The 20,221-nt window shown below is 42.5% G+C and overlaps 1 protein-coding gene across 1 annotated transcript in view; it reads right to left on the bottom strand.

Annotated features, from left to right (window-relative positions):
* Window positions 1–20,221, bottom strand: part of prkar1b (protein kinase, cAMP-dependent, regulatory, type I, beta) — a 65,311-nt gene that overhangs the window by 25,189 nt on the left and 19,901 nt on the right. The window contains exon 3 of the mRNA XM_083930896.1: window positions 19,548–19,639. Coding sequence (XP_083787022.1) covers window positions 19,548–19,639 — 92 coding nt within the window. The remainder of the gene's footprint in view (window positions 1–19,547; window positions 19,640–20,221) is intronic.

Below are 20,221 nucleotides of genomic sequence, written 5' to 3' on the forward strand. Positions count from 1 at the left end.
TTTTTCATCATCATCCACATCCAAACAAACACCGACTATTTTCGGTTAAAACCATCATGACGAACATATGTATGCCACTAAGAACTTATGAGGTTTGTTCCAACAAACCCACCACAGTTTCATTCATCATCAGGCTCAAAATTATTTATTTTTTTTAAATTCTACTGACGTTTTTTTCTTGAAAACGGCACTAACAGCCTGAACTTTTGCCCTATATTGTAAAAAGTGAAATTTCCATTTATTTTTTTTATTATAAAGCAGGTCCAGGTGCTGTACAAATACTGTGAAACTATCAAAACCCTCAGAGAGAGAGAGAGAGAGAGAGAGAGAGAGAGAGAGAGAGAGAGAGAGAGAGAGAGAGAGAGAGAGGTAAATACAAGTATGAAGCTGAAAATGAGCATGGTACAGTATGGGACGTCATAAAAGACATTGCAAAGCGTCAGCCACTGTTTCTGCATCTTTACATTCTATTAGCACTGCGCATAGGCATAAACTTGACTCTGTGTTGTTTCAACACATGATCAAAGCCAGTATCTCTTGAGTGTATCTTTGGAAAGAGGCGCTGAGAAAACAAACAAAACGATGGCGGCTGTCCCTAAGCACTTAATTTCTGTTTCAGCTCGGCAGGGAACACGCCTGCTAGACTGTTCCTAATCGGGCCATTTAAATGCATGAAGCCTCAGCAGATTAAAGTTCAACACCTGAGATGTGTTGGGACAAGAGAAAAACTGTATTTCCTTCCTCTCCTCCTCTCTGCCCCCTCTCACCTTCAGGGTATATTTATCTATCTAATCAGTTGCATACCACTCGTCTTATAGAGAAATATAGAAAAAACAATAAGAGGGTCAGGCATATCAAAGACATACAAGACCTGCTGAGTGAATGTGGGGCAAGTTTGGTCCTGTTCTCCATTACGTGTATCTGTGTGTGTGTGTGTGTGTGTGTATGTGTGTGTGTGTGTGTGTGTGTGTGTGTGTGTGTGTGTGTGTGTGTGTGTGTGTGTGTGTGTGTGTATGTGTGTGTGTGTGTTTGTCACTGAATGCTTGCGTTTGCACCGGTGTGTCTACGTCTGAGTATATATTGCCTATGAAAACAGACATGTTTGTACAAAATAATGTGTGGGTGTTGCTGAATATGTCTATGTTCATGACAGGACACTAGACTACGCAGTACTGGGAAATGAAAAGTCTTACACAGCCAAACACACCTTGCTGCACACTACAGACATAAAAGTGTTGCTTTACATGATCCTCCCTAGAAAAAAAAGAGAAAAAAAAACTTCAGGTCAACAGATGTTGGGGAGAGATCTGAGGATGTTATTGAGTGGTTTGGAAGTGAACGGACCCTGCTGGTATTTGTTTATGTGACACTGAATAAAAAGCAGACTTAAGAAGGTGGATTTGGGCCAACTACACCCATAGGTAGGCCCTGTGTGATGCAGCTGGCCACTGACTCACACAACCTTGTGTACAAAAACACACTCTCTCTTTGAAGTGTACAAGTCCGGGCTAAAAGATGCACAGGAACACTTAGGTACTCTCATATACAACCTAACCTTCATATATGCATGTGGTTCTATGCATGCAATCCATACACTCAGGTGTGTGTGTCAACACACACACACACACACATTTGTAAGTGCAGCAACAAATTTAAGCACAGGCATTCTCAATGAAAGCATGCATACTAGCACTCTCATATGACACACAAACTCTTTCGCTTTGATGGTAATTAGTCACAGCAACATCTGCAAGAGTGCCCTCAACTCTCCTCACATCTGACCACCTGTGCTCGGCATGAAGTCTGTTTAATCAGGGGGCAGGTCACGTATAACTAATAATGTGTAGTCTATGAACCAAAGTCTGAACCTGAAGTCTATTACCTTAGCAAAAAAAAAAATTAAACAGAGAAGACCAATTCAAAATAAAAATTACCATATACAAGTCCCTTTTATGTCACATCTTGAAAGATGTTTAAATCATAGCTTCTTTGGACCAACATTTGTTTCAGCGCTACCTAACTCAAGATAAGGATCAGTAACCCAAGATCTGGAAGTCGCAAGATGTTTGGAGGTTAGGAATCCATGTTGAATGGTAAGGGTAAGATGGTTGAGGTTTAACCTGACCCACGAGAGGTCGTTAAAACTTGGAAAAGGGCAGGCACTTTCAAAAAATACTTTACAGGTGATTGGATGAATCATCTGTCTATCACTGTCCGTCATCGGCTAACTTCAACCAATCAGATCCTTCCAATTTCCGTTACTACTACTACAATAGTAATACTACTTACTCTTCTTTCAATGAAGAAACATTTTCCAGTTATGATATAACTGATTCTTTGAGTTGTCACACGCACCTAAACCACACACTTAGCTGCCAGTAGCTCCTCACAGAACGCTGACTGGTTGGAACCGCTGGTGGTTCAAGATGGATTTTCATGTGACCTTGTTATATCGTGAAAGTCCAGCGACCATGCAATGCAAGTTTTGGTTATGTATTGACCTTGAATGGTTAGGGTAAGCATAAGTCTTCAGGCAGCGAGTCCCGCGAGAGTTTTTGGCAAATCTTGGGTTACCATCTGGACACAAGCCTTGAATAGGTTGTGCTTTGGTATGAGCCCTTTCGTAGTGGTGATGATGATACTGTTGATGATGATGCATCACGCAGCTAAGTAGGATGCATGAGCCTGAGACATGCAGTCATAGCGAGAGGATCAAAGACAAGCAAACCTACGGTTAGGTAATTACCCTTGACCACCTCTCTCTTTCCATGCCCTGCCTCTCACTGAATGCATCGGTGCGCTCAACAAAGACACTTATCCAGGTAATTACTTCCCCTCGTCTCTACCTGTCTCTCTTTCCCTTTTTTCATCCCCAACTTCCTCCCTGTCTGTTCTCGATCACTTTTTCTCTTCTTCGCCCCTCTCAATTACCCCTATCTTCCCCTCTAATTCTCTTACTACCCCACCTATTTCCCTCCTGTCTCGGTCTATCGCCCCCTCCCTGCCTGTCCCAGATAAGTGATTAATCTTGTCCTTTCCGCTACCTGTAGCCCCTCTGACCTTATGTAAAGGCAGTGCACTAAACAATAGATGTGCTGTTCTGACATAAATATAGACAGAGGGACCCTGCAGACTCTGAGGGGCTAGGAAGTTCACCTTCACCCTTGGGAGGGAGGGGGGGGGGTATAGCTTGTTCCATGGTTCAGATATTTGGAGATACTTCCCTGCCACACGTACACATGCATACAAGAACACATACTAAAAACAAAAGAGCCAAAATCCATCCATGTAAATGGCCAATTATTAACTATTTTCATACTATCCTAGATATCCTCATTTGGATCTCATTTGAAATTCTTCACAATTCTATCCCCCTGTGCACACACACAGTCCCAGTCAAGATGACATCACATGGATGTGTAGTGCATTTCGATGCCCGTATGTGTCTGCGTATTTGCAGGAAGTTGCGGCTAGAGATAATGGCACTTCTGTAATAAATTGAGTGCTTATCTTGGCAGTGATGCAGCAATTTTGAGTTCAAGGGAGAGACCGATGATGCCAAAAGATGCAGTCATGGGTACAAATAACATTGAAATGGTTTTAATTAGAGAGAAGAGACACCTTTATGTAACGCCCTGCATTGCATTGTGTTGTGCTCATCATGACCGTCAGATTAGCCGAGCCACACGAAAATGTAGGAGCCACATCAGTTTAATAACACATTGACTATCTGTATACAAAGTTTATGTGTGCCTACACTTTCTCTTACACACATGCACACAACAGCCTATTATTGTTCTCAAGTTCCCATAAAAATGTGGTTAGCATGGGGGATTTTAGTCATTAATTAAATAAAATCAGGCCTGTTTATTGTAGCTGGATTGCTTGTTGTTCTTCCTAGTTGGCGTTGACTGCCTTTCTTGCTCACCTCATCTCTCCTTCCTCTAATCTCTCCTACAACACGGCTGTTTATTTGTTCAGCAGCAGACGTCTTATCTCCTACATTACTAACTCAACACACAGAAATGCCATTATGCCATTAACACCAAAGGGCTCTTAAACAGCGCGGCATGCCGCCATGTCTTTGTGTTGCTTAATGGGCTGCAGAATGTTGGGTTACACAAACCCTAAATGGGGAACCCATCCAGTATGCTCACTCGTCTGGATGGAAGACGTCTTGCAAATAACCAAAGCGATCAATCACACCACATAACTGGGCAGCAATGTGCCACTGGTTTGGCTGGCAGTGTTCATGCTGATGCTGGAAGGATTAATTTTCACTACCACAGGTGATAGTAATTCACATTGCTTATTCTGGCAAATCAGAACAATAGGCTTTGTTTTGCAAATCCACACAATTCCATTATATAAGTGCTGGCCTGAGGACAACAAATGTACACTTGATTTGTAAAACATGTGTAAGGTTTGTATAATAACAAAAAGTAGCAGGGTGATATGGTGATCCTTCACCTGGAAAGCCCAAGTTCAACAAAACTGACTCATATGAGCTAAAAAAAAATCCCTACAAGGATCAACTGAACAGCATATGAGGTTACAATAATCTGTCAATGGGCAGAATCATATACAAATATACAACTGTAAAAGGAAACAAGATCACCTTTACACACCTTGCAGCCACTAAAATGCCTATGTAAGATATGAGAAAGAAAGATGGATGATAGTTCTGCTGGGCTGAATCTCCCCAACACCAAGCAGCAACCTCCTGAGTTGAAAAATGAAGCCAATGCGCAACCAAGAAAAAAAACGTATTTCTTCAAATGGCCACTTGAAGCTGGCTCCAAAAAGTGAGTCAATCCCCACAGCATGTTCAAATGGTCTACTTTACAACATGTTTATAACCTGGTACAAAAGAAATAACTTTGGTTTCTATTTCCCTCTTCATGACAACTCCAAAGGTGGTGAATTTTTATGAATCTTGCCCATTCAAATTATATTAAGGCATTTTGGATTAGCCGGAACTGGCGGTATCAGGCACTGCCAAGATGAGGACTGAGCCGCCCACACTGAGCTCCACAATGGCTCTTCAGAAACCTATGGGGGATGTCACAGTTGGAGACTACAGCATGCCCATGTTTTATACAGTCTATGCTCAGAACTTGAGTGACCTGATAATGTTAGACAGAGTCTATGCTGCATGCTTACTGTAGTCTATCTAGAATTGAAAGCTCTTGAGCTTTCAAAGGACTGCAAAGTGCAAATTCTGAACAACTTAAACTTAAGTAGCAGGTTGGTATAAAACACACATTTGACAATTCAGCTTTTTGTTGGCCGCCAGGTGAAGAGTACAGCATAATGTGTTAAGCAAAAACAAACCCACAAATAAACGTGAAAACATAAACTAGCTTTTTAGCTGATGATGGAGGTTAACAGAACTGTTCACTAGCCTGTTCTGTGACTCATTCTGGGTATATCGCAGCAAGATGGAAAATGATTTATAGGGCTGAGTAAGTGGTATTCAGTTTAATGTCAGAGTTGAGAACACCAACCAGTTACTCACACAGAATATCCAACTCAGCTTTGTTAGTGTAGACAATATGACAATTTGTTTTTTAAAACCATCTAATTACATAAACCGGTATGCACATATAAGCACACACACTTGTGCACTCACATGCAGACACACACACTGACAATAGGCAGTAGTATGACAGCGAGTAAGAGAAAGAAAATGGAGAGATGAATGAGGTATAATTATACAGCACTGAAGCATTCAGCAAGGATATTTATGACATGAAAGCTCTTGGCACGTGCCCTGTCTCTCCCTAGAGGCCTAGCAAAAAATGGAGGGACTGGGCCGTGCCAGCTGCTGCCCATTTCTTCACATTGCCTCCAAACTCCAAGAGCACAGTGTGCTGTGTGTTACTTAATCAAGACACAGCACAAAGATCCCCTCCGACCACCAAATTGCAACCAGAGTCCCTTTTTAAAACAACACTGAACAGTAGAAGTGGGTGATACTTCATAATACCACATACAGAATGATTTCAGCAGGAGTCAAATGAAGTTTCATTTTTTTCAGAAATTGCAAGTCTTGATATGCACTCCAAATAGCACAGCATTTTATTCTAGTACACACATTGCTGTGTGTAGCTTTTGGCTGCACTATAGTTTCCTGTCAACTTTAGTGAAGACATTTTTAAACAAATTACCAAAACTGTTATTTTTATGCACACTGAATATTCCTCCTCTGCCCCTCTTTTAAAGTATGCCCTGTTGATCTTATTTTTGAATGATTTTATGAGTTCCTTCTATTTGTCTTGGCTGTGAGATGGCCTATACTGAGTGTACAGGCAACCATGCAGCACGGAGGTGGTCCTGGTGGTTTACAGGTGGACATAACAGTTAACGGCTGGTAGCAATGACCACTTAAAGGTGGTCAACAATGTGGGAGGAGAGATGAGGCCAAGGCTAGGAGAAGAGAAAGAGAACCCTCACTTTCCTAAAAACTTAACTGGCCTTATCCCAATCTGCCCTTGGTTTTGGTCCTCAGGGGTTCTGATAAACATCTTAAATTCCAAAACATACGTTGCAATGGTCCCTTGTCCATTGAAAATCTTTAATACAATTGAAGATTGCTTCAGACTGATATTTCTGTCTCTAATCTAAGGTCTAATGGGGGCTAGCTCTTGCATACGTGGAGGTCTAAGGAGGCCTAGTTAGAGTAAGCTGTGTGATTAAATGTTGGAAGTTGCACTTAAAACCAACAGAGAGCAGGGAGCACACTGTGTTAAATCCACACACCTGGACTTGGTGGGTTTATAAGGGGTGTAAACCTACCTGGATGCATCCTGTTGCCTCAAAGTGTAGACGTGTGTCTCAGTATGTGCATTGAGAGCACCCGAGGGCCAGTGCTGGAAACCTGTGTCGCCTGTACACTGCTGCCAAAGACCACTGTCATTTATATGTACTGCAATGATCAGACCACCTGAGAGAAAGAGAAGAAGTCTAATCTCTAATTTCTAATTCAAGTGCAGTAGTGAGGTGCATATTTTTCTTAGTTATGCCTATGTTTAATGTTTGTCTGACACATGACACATGGATTATTTAAAGAAAAATTTAGCATCTATTTTTCAAATCTGGATTTTTTATAGCATGAACACAATGTTGAGATTAAACGTTTTCTACAAAAGCCAGACTACACTTTTTTGCTTATACATGTCTGGATAACTGATTCAGCGTGGTAATATACTTATACTTGTACAAAATACTTATCTACTTACCTACCTGTACCAGTCAGTAAACTATGGGAACTGTTCAGCTTATGCTGTAAAACACTACCTGCTTCATTAAAACCTACAGTAGCCGTTGTTGATATAAAAGGTAGGTCTGTAACTCCGTGGTCTGTTTCTCACCTCACATTTATTCAGAAACGGATTTTGGCGAATAGTCTAGAAACTTGGCATTCCAGAAACAGCTGCCATCTTTTTTCCAGTTTGGAAATCAGACCCAAAGGTCACAAACGGATGAACAAGTGTAGCACTCTTCCAAATACATTGTAGGAGGATGAACTATGAGCCATCATTCCTCTAAATTTTGCCAATGTCTGACCAGCAGTTTCTGAGATGTGGGTTGACAGATAAACCCAGGAGCCTGTGTTACTATGGTGACGGCGAGAGCCGCAACAAAAATAAACAGTGACTCAAACAAACAAAAGCAATACCTTGAAACAGAGAAGGAGGGAACGATTAATTTACACTGTACCTTTCCTGAAACCTTTGAGCCTAATTAAAGGAGATAAAATAGCTGACTGAACTACCCACTGAACTGAAACTGTCACCTTGGACTCTGCTAGCCTGCCAATGCCAACTTCATGAGAGGGCAATCCAGCCTTATCACCTCCTGACCATGCTCAGTACCTAGAGCATCAGCGCTTTCCTTACACTGTTGTGTGGCTGGCATGGCAACGAGAAGGCTTTAGAAGGTAAAGTGAATGTAAAAGAGCAGAGCACAGTGCTGTTGAAAGGCCAGATTGAGCTAGTCAAATTAAGTATTTTTTGTATTATAAAGCAGGTTGAGGTGCAACATAAATATTATGAAAGTATCAAAACGCTCAATCCACAAAGAGATGCACAAAGCCCCTATTGAGAAACTGCTACAGTGTCATTACAGTCATTCCCGAGCTGCAGAGCACAGATGTGGAAGACCAGGAAGCACTGACCAATCAGAGCAGACTGGGCGGAGGGAGGGGTCTTGAAACAAATACATGTACTTGCTCGCATAAACAAGCTTCCAAAAAGCTATTTTACAACAATTTCCAACAGTTTTATCAGTCTTGTACAATTTAATTCTCCTGCTGTGACTATTGCTTGGAACGGCACACACACACACACACACACACACACACACACACACACACACACACACACACACACACACACACACACACACACACACACACACACACACACACACACACACACACACACACACACACACACACACAGAGTTGCATGGCAGTGGAAGAAAGGACCGGCCTGAGGAGGAAAAGAGTGAGAAAAGAGAGGGAGCGGTTGATAGGTGGATGTGAGGAGAAGTGAGGATGTGTTACAGGGTGGAGAACAAACACCAAATACTTTGACATGATCTAGATTGTAAATATATACGCCTCATCAGGTTCTTTGATGTTTAAAATCATAGGATGATTGTATGCTCTACTGCAAATAATAGCTGAATCATTTTTTCAGGCAAATAAACTGTAATACAGTAGAGGTAGCTAAGGTTACTTCTGGGCCTGTATCCTACTGTATGTATCCTTTCCTTCTCTCCTGTATGATGTCTATACATCTTTTTTTTTAGGATTTGAGCTGGGTTAAGGACGGGGATAAAAATTATTCTGATTCAGACTATTAGCCAAATCTCATTGCCTTCCGGTGCCATGGATAGAGGTTCCCTGCTTCCCTATTTTCAGGCTGCTGTGTGCATTGAGTGTGACAAGGACGTTTTACAGGTCTACCTGATGATCCAACACACACACACCACGCCATGATGTCAGCCTCAAAACATTGCAAACATGTCCAACCCTCCACTCTCTCCTCTCCCTTTCTCTTCTCGCATTTGCTCAGTACGGGAATCAGGCTGCTATGCTGTTGATCATCTTTAGTTAACTAAACTTATCTTTTACACTGCCCACTTTAACTGGTTTCCCTCCCGCTGTCCATCTAGAGCACACTTCAGGACTTGTGCGTTTTTCACACTTTCCTAATGCCCTCTGTTATCGATGTGTATTGCCCCAGGACAGGAAAAAGCGAGTTCTTCCTCCACTTAGAGAAAAAAGGGGTCAGGCTGAATCAGGCGCTGACAGGACTAAGCCTCTACCTCTCTGATGTGTCTACAGGGGACGTGTCACTGGAACGAGGTAAAGAGACGGAGAGAGAGAGAGAGAGAGAGAGAGAGAGAGAGAGAGAGAGAGAGAGAGAGAGAGAGAGAGAGAGAGAGCGCAAGAGAGCGAGAGAAATATTCTCTTCCTCACTCGTGCAGAGATAAACAGAAATTCCACTGAATGCACAGAAATATATTAAATACAGATAAAATGACCCTGTACAGGTGCCAAAAGTTCTGCATCTCTTTTTCTTTCTCCTTCCTTCCCTCTGTCAATCTGACTCTCTCTCTCTTTCTCTCTCTCTCTCTCTCACACACACACAAGCACATATCCTGACATGTCGCTGAACATCACAAGACATGCCGCTGTCCTGCAGGTATGTCTTTTCCTCTCCCCTTCCTCCCTCCCCCATTTCCAGCTCACAGAAGACAAGCACTAGAACAAGATAAGCATTTGAGAAGCTGATCGGGACACAAATTGTCTTTTGTTGGGGTTTAAACCTGAGAGGTGTTTACCCAACACAGCACATTATAAATGCACGCTGAAACACATATACGCTGAAACTGAGACAGAGAGAAAACTCTGAAAATGCCCCAGGAGGAGGGAGGGGAGGATGAGTAGATGTCTAGATGGAGAAAAGTAAAGGACAAGCCTTCCACTGTGGAAATGCTTTAGGCTAGAACTGTACACTGTACCAAGTTTGTGTGTGTGTATAAACCCCGACAACTAGTGCTGTGGGCAGTGAGGTAATACGTTCACTGGGTGCATAGAGGAGAGAGAAATAGTTGACATTCAATAGCTGACATCTGACTGACGTAAGGCCTTCCCTGCTGTAAACAGACAGCTTCATCAGACACACAGCCTGCAGACCTGGACAGTGTCAAGCAACCAACTAGCACCTTGTGTATAATGTGCTAACACCATGGAATACGCTAATGTTAGCAAATTGCTAACTGGAAATTGAATTCTAACAACAATGCATAGCAATTCGCTGGATCTCACTTGAACACATCTGAGTTTTTGTATCAACGTTTGAACAAATCTACAGAAGGGAGGTCTGAAAAGTATTTCTACACAGATTATGACTTAAAATTCCTATATTGTAAAAAGTGAGATTTCAATGTCTTTTTTGATTATAAAGCAGGTTGAGGTGCTATATAAATACTGTGAAAGTAAAGTCAATCCACAGTGAAATGCACACAGTCTGTAATCCGAAACCGTGCCTATAAACGAGCTGTCAGGACTTCTGTACTGGTGATGTCACAACTATACTATATATAAGTAGAAAATGCCGCTACAGTGCAATTGCAGTCATTCCCAGAGCAGAGACTCCGGGAGCACAGCTGCAAATGACAGAGACACTCTGACCAATCAGAGGAGATTGTTCTTTTTCAGGAGGGGGGACTTAAAGAGACAGGTGCTAAAACAAAGCCCTTCAGACAGAGGGTGAATACAGGTATATTCACACATAATAAATGTGTTTTTTGAACATTAAAGAATTTAAATATCTTCTTGTAGAAACCCAAAATACAAGTATAAACCTGAAATGCAAGTTTGGAAAGGCTCATCCAAACTAGTGAGACCTTTTCCTTGATGATGGAAGACCTTAAGAAGTAAGAAATTAGACTTCTGTGACATGCCATCACACTATCACAACATAGAAGACAAAACAGAAACCCCTTCCTTTGGTCTGTAACACACTGAATTGAGGAAAATGTGGGAGGATAGACTGTTTTTGTAAACCAAAAATCAATAAACAATCTGATTTTTCCATCCATTAGCCACAAATAAAACCACTGAAAATGATCAAGCCTTGCAGTGACTTTTTACCTTTTTATCATCACTGAAGAGCTGCCCCCCCCCCCTAAAATCTGCCTGTGTGTATTTCTTGTTGTTTCTTTAAAGTTTCACTCCCCATTTCTCTCCTGTCTATCATTCACTTTCAATTTTTCAGTTTTAATACAGATATAAATCGTACATCAATGCAAATTCAATCAATCATGCAGCCGTACAGCTGAGAGCTTGTCAGTTGAGCCACTTCTATGTACTTTAGAAAACTGAGAGAACAGCATTAGTCTAATCACCTGAAAAGCCACATTGCTCTATGATGGCCTACATTCTATAACACAAGCTCTCTGAGACATCACTCATTCAAACTTCTCAAGCATGGAAATGGGCTAAGCACCTCTAATCTAGAGTTCTAAAAATGAAAACGCAACCAGAGTGACACCCACGAACCAACGAGGAGGTCATGGGAGAATTAACACGCTATAACAAAACTGTTGTCTGTGCCTGCACCCTGGAACCTATCACGGTAGCATAGACAAAGCAGACGGGATGTATACAATAGGAGGCCATGGGCCAAGCAGGGCGCTGGGCTGCTCTGTCCCTCGGCTAATGTGTGGTGGTCAGTGTGTGGGTTGTGCTTCGGGCCTGGATGAGCTATAAAGGCACTGAAGGGTTGCAGGAACATCATGTCCGCACAGCAGGGGCAAACACTAGCTAGGAAGTCACTGTCATGCACACTCGCACATTTACTCTACATATTCATTCACATGAAATGAAACGTGGCACTGTCCAGGATCACACACCCTGAGTGAGTCCTAAACAGTATACTACTACTACTACTACTACACACACACACACCCACCCACCCACCCACCCACCCACACACACACACACACACACACACACACACACACACACACACACACACACACAAACACACACACACACACACACACACACACACACACACACACACACACACACACACACACACACACACACACACACACACACACACACACAAACACACACACACACACACACACACACACACACACACACACACACACACACACACACACACACTGAGACTCACATTGATTGTATAAGCAGCTGAAAAGGCAGGGATGAATCATAGTAAGCTGGAAAACTGTCCTGCACGGACTCTGGGGTACATTTTGGAGGGAATACAACTTTCTTAAAGGACCCAAGACACTGACACTACTACATGACTCATTACTTTCCAAAGACTTGGATGGAGAAATGGATGGAGTGAAGGATGGAGAAAGATGACAGGGGGCGGAAGAGGCAGCAGGGGACAGGTTGAAACACAGCAGAGGGTATGAGAGAGGACAAAAGTTTCCAGCTATTTGTGCAGTTGTGTGTGTAACAGTGTGTACTTGTCGCCGTGCATGTATGTACTGTGTTTATCTGTACAAGCTTGCAAGCATTCAGCCTGTACATGCATACATGTACAGATATGAACTTTGTGCAAATGATATGTTTGCGTGCGTGCCGTGTGGTTTGCATGGGCGTAAAGGTGAAGTTGTCTGAGCTGAGGGAAAGATGTAGTTCACTGGGGGAGGTTACATTGATGGCCTGTTAGTCCCCTGTGCGCTGGATGGTGGTGGGGATGGTCGAGATTCAGTCAGGCCTGCCGCTCTCCTGTGGAGAGTGACCTCATCGCCTGGCCTCTGGCATTGTGGCAACAGCACAAAGCCATGCAGGGGACGGAGAGAGAAGACTGCACATGAATGTGGGGGAGGGACTGAAGGGTAGCGTGGATGTAGATGTGAATGAGCCTGCATGACTGAGAGAGGGAGAAAGACAGGAAGAGAAAAAAAAGAGAGAGTGAATTCTGAAAAGGGGAAAAAGAGGACCACCACGCTCTCAGGAAAGAACAGGGATGAAAACACACAGAGAGTCAATGAGGGAATCAGTAAGACAGGAAACACAAACACACACGCAACCACATAGACTAAACAACACACAACAGAAACCTGCTAATTTGGTCATGCTTTTATTGCATAGCCCGCCATAAAACACAATCATCAACATCCTCACTAGTCTTCCACCTGAACACACAGAGAAATGGCTCCTCTCAATGACAAGAAAAGACACATAAATAGACACACTACAGAAGCTGCAGGATACTTCCTAAATAGTCACTCCAAAATCACAAGAAAACGAGATTTTGGTGGTTCCCTTTCAGTGCCATTACATCCTGTTTCTCCTTCTACTGCCAGGAAGAACAGTCTGCAAGACAAGTGTCTACACATATACGTGTATAATGTTGTACTTGTATGTGTGTATGTATTTGTTTCCAGTACAAGGACTAGTGGGGTTGTTTAGCAGAAGCAGTAACTAAAGAGATTTCAACAATTATCTGCGTTCTCTGTGACAAAAACACCCCCTAGGGGCTGGTTTTATGGTAACAACGCACTTTGCGTGTCACTGTGTACACAGATGTTAATAGAGATGTAGTTAGTGCGTGGCTGTAACTGTGTATTTCCTCATAATTTACAAAAAAATTAGATACTTTTATGAACTGGGGGAGGTTACACTGATGGCCTGATGATGGTTCAAATATGAACCCATTCACCAGAGCACAGAGCTCTAGTTCCACATCTATTGATATGGTGCCTGATTCAAATGGGCGAGCTATCAGATATAATGATGAGCTGTGTTCATCTGATATGGCTACACAGCACACTACCTCACGTCGCATTCTCTTTGTTGTATTGTCCCTTCACACAGGCCTTAAATAAACTTCCGCTGCAACACGAGACGAGGCAGATCTTTGCTATTGTTTGTTTATTTTAGTTTTCTGTCGCTCACTGACTTATTTATTATTGTTTTTGCACCTCTTCAAGCACACACGCACGCACGCAGACGCACGCAGGCGCACGCACACACACACACACACACACACACACACACACACACACACCAGTACACTAAAGATGCTCCCTGTCCATCGGCAGGGGCTAGTGGGGAAGGTGCAGAGGTCAGGGTTTAGGGGTCGGAGGTCAACTAATCGGTCACTTCATCAACTCATTACTCTGCTTGTTAATTAGAGGATTAAAGCAGGCAGGATGAGGTAAGCGTCTCTTTACAATCTTTTCGCCCATTGTATCGTTTGCTATAACATTTTAACTGCACAATTTTGATAGTTGTATTGATCATGCTTCTTCTTGGTATACAATTGCTTTACTTCTCTCTCTCTCTTCTATTTGAGGTTCTGGTTCTCTACATATCAAATATTAAGTTCAGTATTGGCTTGATTTTACAACGGGGTCCTGACCTGAAAGGATTTAACAACTCCTGTTACCAGATGGCAGTTTTATTTTAGAATATTGCAAACTCCGCCAGTTCTCTGAGGCAGCTCAAGGAATGGGATAAACAGGGTTTCCTCATGCCTGCCAGACTATTTATGTGGTTACACAGACAGCAGGGCTTCTCGTGTCTGTGCTGTTCCCAGGAGAGCGTTTTGTGGTATGAGGTTATTAGACTAATGCAAACGGACGGGAGAACACAACTCAATGAGAGTATATATATGTCTATTTGTGTGTGTTTTGTTTGTGTCAAGGGAAAAACAAATGCAACTCCGACAGATTTCCCAGAGGCCTCTTCCTCTCTAAATGTGACCTCAAAGAATTGCTCCTGTGTCCGTTCCTTCCTGCCTTCTCTCCATAATTCCACTCATACATTGAAGGTCCCATATTGTAAACAGTGAAATTTCCATGTCTTTTTTTGTTATGAAGCAGGTTGAGGTGCTATATATACAGTATATATATATACAGTATATATACTGTAGTGAAAATATCAAAACACTAAATACACAGTGAAATGCACACAGCCCAAAAATGTACCTTAAAATGAGCATATGTCCCGTTAAACAAAGTTGGAGATCATCAAGGTCGTTTGTCCAGGTGTGCAGAAAAACTAACCAAAATGGGCCAATATTATTACAGTACACGGCCTGGTGCTATCAGAAGTCTCATTTCATATCACTTCAGTAGGAAGGTAGATAAGAAACACTATTACAGTAGGAACTGAAAGAAATGGGTGTTTAAACATGCGATAGTACTGTTGACCATATCAAAAGACTTATTCGCAATGGGCGTTTAACAGGGGGAAGTGGTGGGGAGATAGGCTGGCAAATCTAATCTGAGGGTGCACCTGGACAAACAGGCTGTGTGCCTGTAAACTTGACATCCATATCTAAATTGATGCAAAACAGTGCAACCTGAATCTTTCTGTTATCAATTTTCTTATCAAAACATTTAATCTGAAAACGATCATCTACTGAAAATGCTGTTAGTAAGCTGAAACCAAAACAGACTAATCATGCATCCAGATGGTAAGATGAGATAATAGTTTCAGTCGACATGATAACAACTACAGTATTGAGACAGGTGGTTGCAGGCTGATTTGGGTGTAAGCAAAGCAGGCTCAGCACAATGTGAAATCAAACACCTGTTCCAAGCTTATCTTGTGTGTTTGTGTGTCTGTTTATGTGGGCATATCATAATGAGGTCATTATGGCAGCTAATGGAAAGCATTGGGGTATCCACCCAGTGGCCTGCTGGGAGTCACACCGTGGGTTAGAGACCAGCCAAGGTCAAAAGGATCAACAGAGAGAGACACTGTCCCCTGATGGTACAGTATATGTTCATTCCCTCACAGTTTGTATTCCTAACAAACCCCAACCTTTATTATTCCTAACTTTGCACCGTGTATGTGTGTCTTGAAGGACAAGTCTGAATGATATATATTTTAAATAGTGTAAGTACAAGAAAAGTATGTGCTTTGATCTTTTTATTCCTATAACTTCCTCAGCTCGCCAAGTGTGGAACTTTTTTTTAAATTTTTTAATTATAAAAAAACAGTGTGAAGTTGAAATCTAGAAGGCAGAAATGTGTTAAGGTTTTGCTTCCAGGCAGCTGAGGAAAGATGGACAACACACACACACACACACACACACACACGGCTGGTGGAGCTCAGAAACTTCGAGGCCATAAAGTTTGACATATGGAATGGTGTGTTAATCAAAGACTCCACGCTCCCAGCTGGAGCAGCTTCACTGGGAACACAGTCTGACATGCATACTTGGGAATGTCCTTGTGTGTTTGTGCGTGTGTGTGTTTCTCATGATAATGTAATCCCTATCTTCCTTTGTAGTGATGGTGGTATTTGTGTGGCTGGTTATGCATGTGTATACAGTGTGGTTGTTTCACCCTTATACAGTACCAGTACAACGTTTTTTCAAAATGTTTTCCTCCTAAAGCTCTCCATAACTTACCCCCTTCAATCTCCATCACAACTGCTGTTTATAGTTTATAAGAATTCATATATTAAGAATAATCTCTCTGGCTTTCTTTTTTATTTGCCTCTTTTCTTGTCTCTCTCACCAACCTGAGCTCAGGTGGAGCAGCACTAAAGGGGGATTCACAATAAATAAAAAAAATAAATAAGGAGGTAATCTGAGAGATTAGTTTGTAGGGAAAACCAATGCCTTCCACTGAATGTCCATGTTCTGTTTTCATTCTCTTTACAGAATGCACTCAAACATCTTTACATTGTTGATAATGGAAGCTGGGGAAGTAAACATTTACAAAACAGGATATGATCGAAGCGCAATCCACGCTGCTCGCTCTGTTTTAGTTTAAATAATATCCTGCTTGTCCTAAGATGCCCTCCTGGATGATTTTTCTCCAGTCTGGCTCATCCCTGTAATTATGCACTAAGTCATCTCAGCCCCAACAAAAGACCGATAGGGCAGCCTCACTGCTGAAAGATTTTCTCTGGAAAGACTATATACTGTATATATAAATATGAAAAAATGGTTGATATGTCCAGTTTACGCACATCAGACGATATCCATCAGGTTACAACGATGCATGCGATGAGTCTCCTCTCCAGAGTTGCAATAATAGACTAAAATAACCACGAAATGTTTGGAACCCAACTTTGAGCTGTGAAAAAATAAAGTAGATGAAAAGCAGCCTTGTCAACTAGTGTCCGGTATTAATCTCAGTAAAAATGAACTGCTTACAGTATCTCTAAATTCCTAGAAAGGCAGATACGTAACTCAAGACAACAAGGAAAAAGAGAGAGCTACAGAGAAAAAAGTGATGAGAGGAAAAAGAGAGCATTGGAGAGAGCGAAGAAACAAAGAGGGCTTCATTTTTTTTCTTGCTCATTACTGAAGGGGATGATAGCATAATATAGTGCTAATGGGCGGACAAATCGTGTGGTGTTCAGCTTACATAACTGCTGAGTGACTAATCACACAATGTGTCTCCTTGACACACAGGCACCTATTGGCCCTGTCACACACCTCAAATATGAAATAGCCATTTTCTAGATGTACAAAAATTATTTGCCAATGCCAAACAGTTGTCAGGAGAAAGCAGTCAGATGTTATTGCATGTAATCATCAGTCACATGCACTGACCCATCCCCCTGATGTCAAGCACAGGCCCATACAAAGAGCTATGATCAACTGTCACTACCTTCTCATCCCGATGAGACCACATGTGCAAGAACATCTGATAACCCAAATGGCCAGCTGTTTGCAGGACGAGGGAGGAGAGAGAAACAGAGAGGGAGGACTGTGCAGTCAGACTCCATCTGCTAATGTGCGTCAGTCCTTGACGGTTCTGGCACATCTAAAGAAGCCAGTGTACTTCATACTGTGACTTGATCAATGCCACGACAGAAGCTGAGCTGAGATTTTCTGTTTTGTTGACTGTCATAACAGGAATTTACACTGCTATAGTCGATTACTGATATAGTGCATCAAAGTTTTGTGTCGCACTTTTACCAATGAGAGCTTATATTCTATAGCAACTAAGTCATGTGCAAAGGCCTGCTGGTTGCTGTGTGCAGGACCACATTGGCCATACATCAATACACTTCTGTCGGTAGGAGCTCCAGGCGCGACAACCACACCAAAACCGCAATGTGACCAAGCCACCAGCCAGCCGTCCGGCATCATCAGCTGGGAGTGTGGAGTGAGAAAGAACAGAAGGGAGTGAGGGAGACTGTAAGAGCGAAAGAGAGACAAGATGAGAGTTAGATGAAGGCATAGCCAACTAACTGACATGTTACTGTACAATATAGAAAATCAGATGAGGTTTTCACTAGCTAAGAGCCTTCAGCTCTGCTAGCTGCATGTTCACCCGCAGATGACATGACAACGAATTCCTGTGGGCACAACATTAATGGTAGATGCTAGCTGTGTGTAGCGAGACAGCAAACATGACAGCCAGTCGAATAAATTCTACATCATGCATGGTTTCATGGGCCAAATACGACGCCATTTCATAGCTTGGCATGCCAAGAGGCCTCGAGTACATTAAAACCTGATGGGTTATGGTCTACTGCCACATATTTTTTGTGGTGTAACTCTAATCTGCCACATCAGCCACCCAAGTACATGGTTTTTCAAACTGTCCAGATCTATCACATGTTGCACTCTGCTCCGGGCTGCTTCAGAAGCACTGACGTGCAATCAGAGGCCTGCATGCCAGTGCCAAGGAAGCCTGGTAAATTGTCAGCTGACGAAAGACTGGAAAGAGTGTGTTTTGGGTTTGCCCAGTGGAAGTTTTAGCCAAGAGGAAAGCTCCGGTGTTTTCCTCTCCATGGGGCATAATGGATTCTCCGCGCCAATGAAACACTATTCCGGCTGGCGGGCGGGACCACCAGCCACCTGAGAGCCTTTCCCACACCCCCTCCCTTGTCAGAGCCAGACCCAGCCATCACTGGAGATCTGGGACAGATGGAAGGATGGAAAGAGGATGGTTAAAGAAAGGAGGAATGTGAAAGAACAATGAATAGGAGCAGATGGTAAGAAAAAGGGAGGGATAGAGAGAAATTGGCATTCCTCTCTCTCTGAGATGACTATGGAGAATTGTTGTTTTCTGAGCTATGTATCTGAGCACCACCGCCCATATCTGAATACATAACATGATACTGACATACAGACGGGTTACCATAACAACCCACAACAACACACACAGACACATCCAGTTGCCCCTTTACCCATCCCTCGCTGCATACCCCTCCTCTTCTGCTACATCTGTCCATGTTCCCCCCTCCGCGTCTCTGCAGACTTGAGATGCTCCCAAAGCAGGCAACACTGGCACACTGTGGCCACGAGGACAATACACTCAACTAGAACAATGGCCGGTTCATGATTTTATCAGCTTACAAACATGGACTTATAGTCCACGCACACATTTGAATTGTTGGCATCAAATTGGATGTTGTGCAAATTTTTAATTATTAAAGAATTCAGTGGGGTCACAAACGCTTTGTCCAGGCAAAAGAAGTGGCATGCAGCAGAGAAGACAGAGTTTCAGTGTTTCAGCCCTATAGCCTTTCCTTAGCATTACTGACAAACATTTTGTACCTTCTCTCATTATCGTCCAGGTGAGCAAACAGCACATTCTTAGAGATGGCCTTGGCCAAGGCAGTCATGGTCTTGTAGTCCTTTGGGATCACCTGTATGGACAAAGCAGTAATACCCATTACAGTAAAGCAGGCTGCAACAACATTGTGCAGGTGGACACATGAAACAAACCAGCTCAAACACATAATAGGCCTGACTTCAAAAGCAGACTAAAATGAGTAATTAAAGAGCAGCATATTGGCAAACACTGAAAGGAATATCTCACACGTGTGTCTGTGTATTTTTGGGAAAGCCCATCTGTTCAGGGATTACACTCAAAATGTCACACAGCCCTTAAAAATTCACAAGAGGCCTGAACTCATTCATAAAACATGCATTTTCATGTCCCAGAGTGTGTGTGTGTGTGTGTGTGTGTGTGTGTGTGTGTGTGTGTGTGTGTGTGTGTGTGTGTGTGTGTGTGTACATGGAAAGGGAATGGCAAAGTCTGTAGCCACAACAAAGCCACAGAAGTCTGTATTTACAAAGAGATATCCAAAAAGAGAACTAAAGCTCCCTTTACTGTACAGTGAGAAATCCAAAATAAGGGAAAGAGAGGAAGAGTGACAAGACTAAACTAAACCCTTCTTACTACAGATTAACTTTAAAAAGGGAGACGAGTGTGTACATGAGTGCAT

The sequence above is a fragment of the Echiichthys vipera genome, assembly GCF_963691815.1.
Source record: "Echiichthys vipera genome assembly, chromosome: 17".
Lineage (NCBI taxonomy): Eukaryota > Metazoa > Chordata > Actinopteri > Perciformes > Trachinidae > Echiichthys > Echiichthys vipera.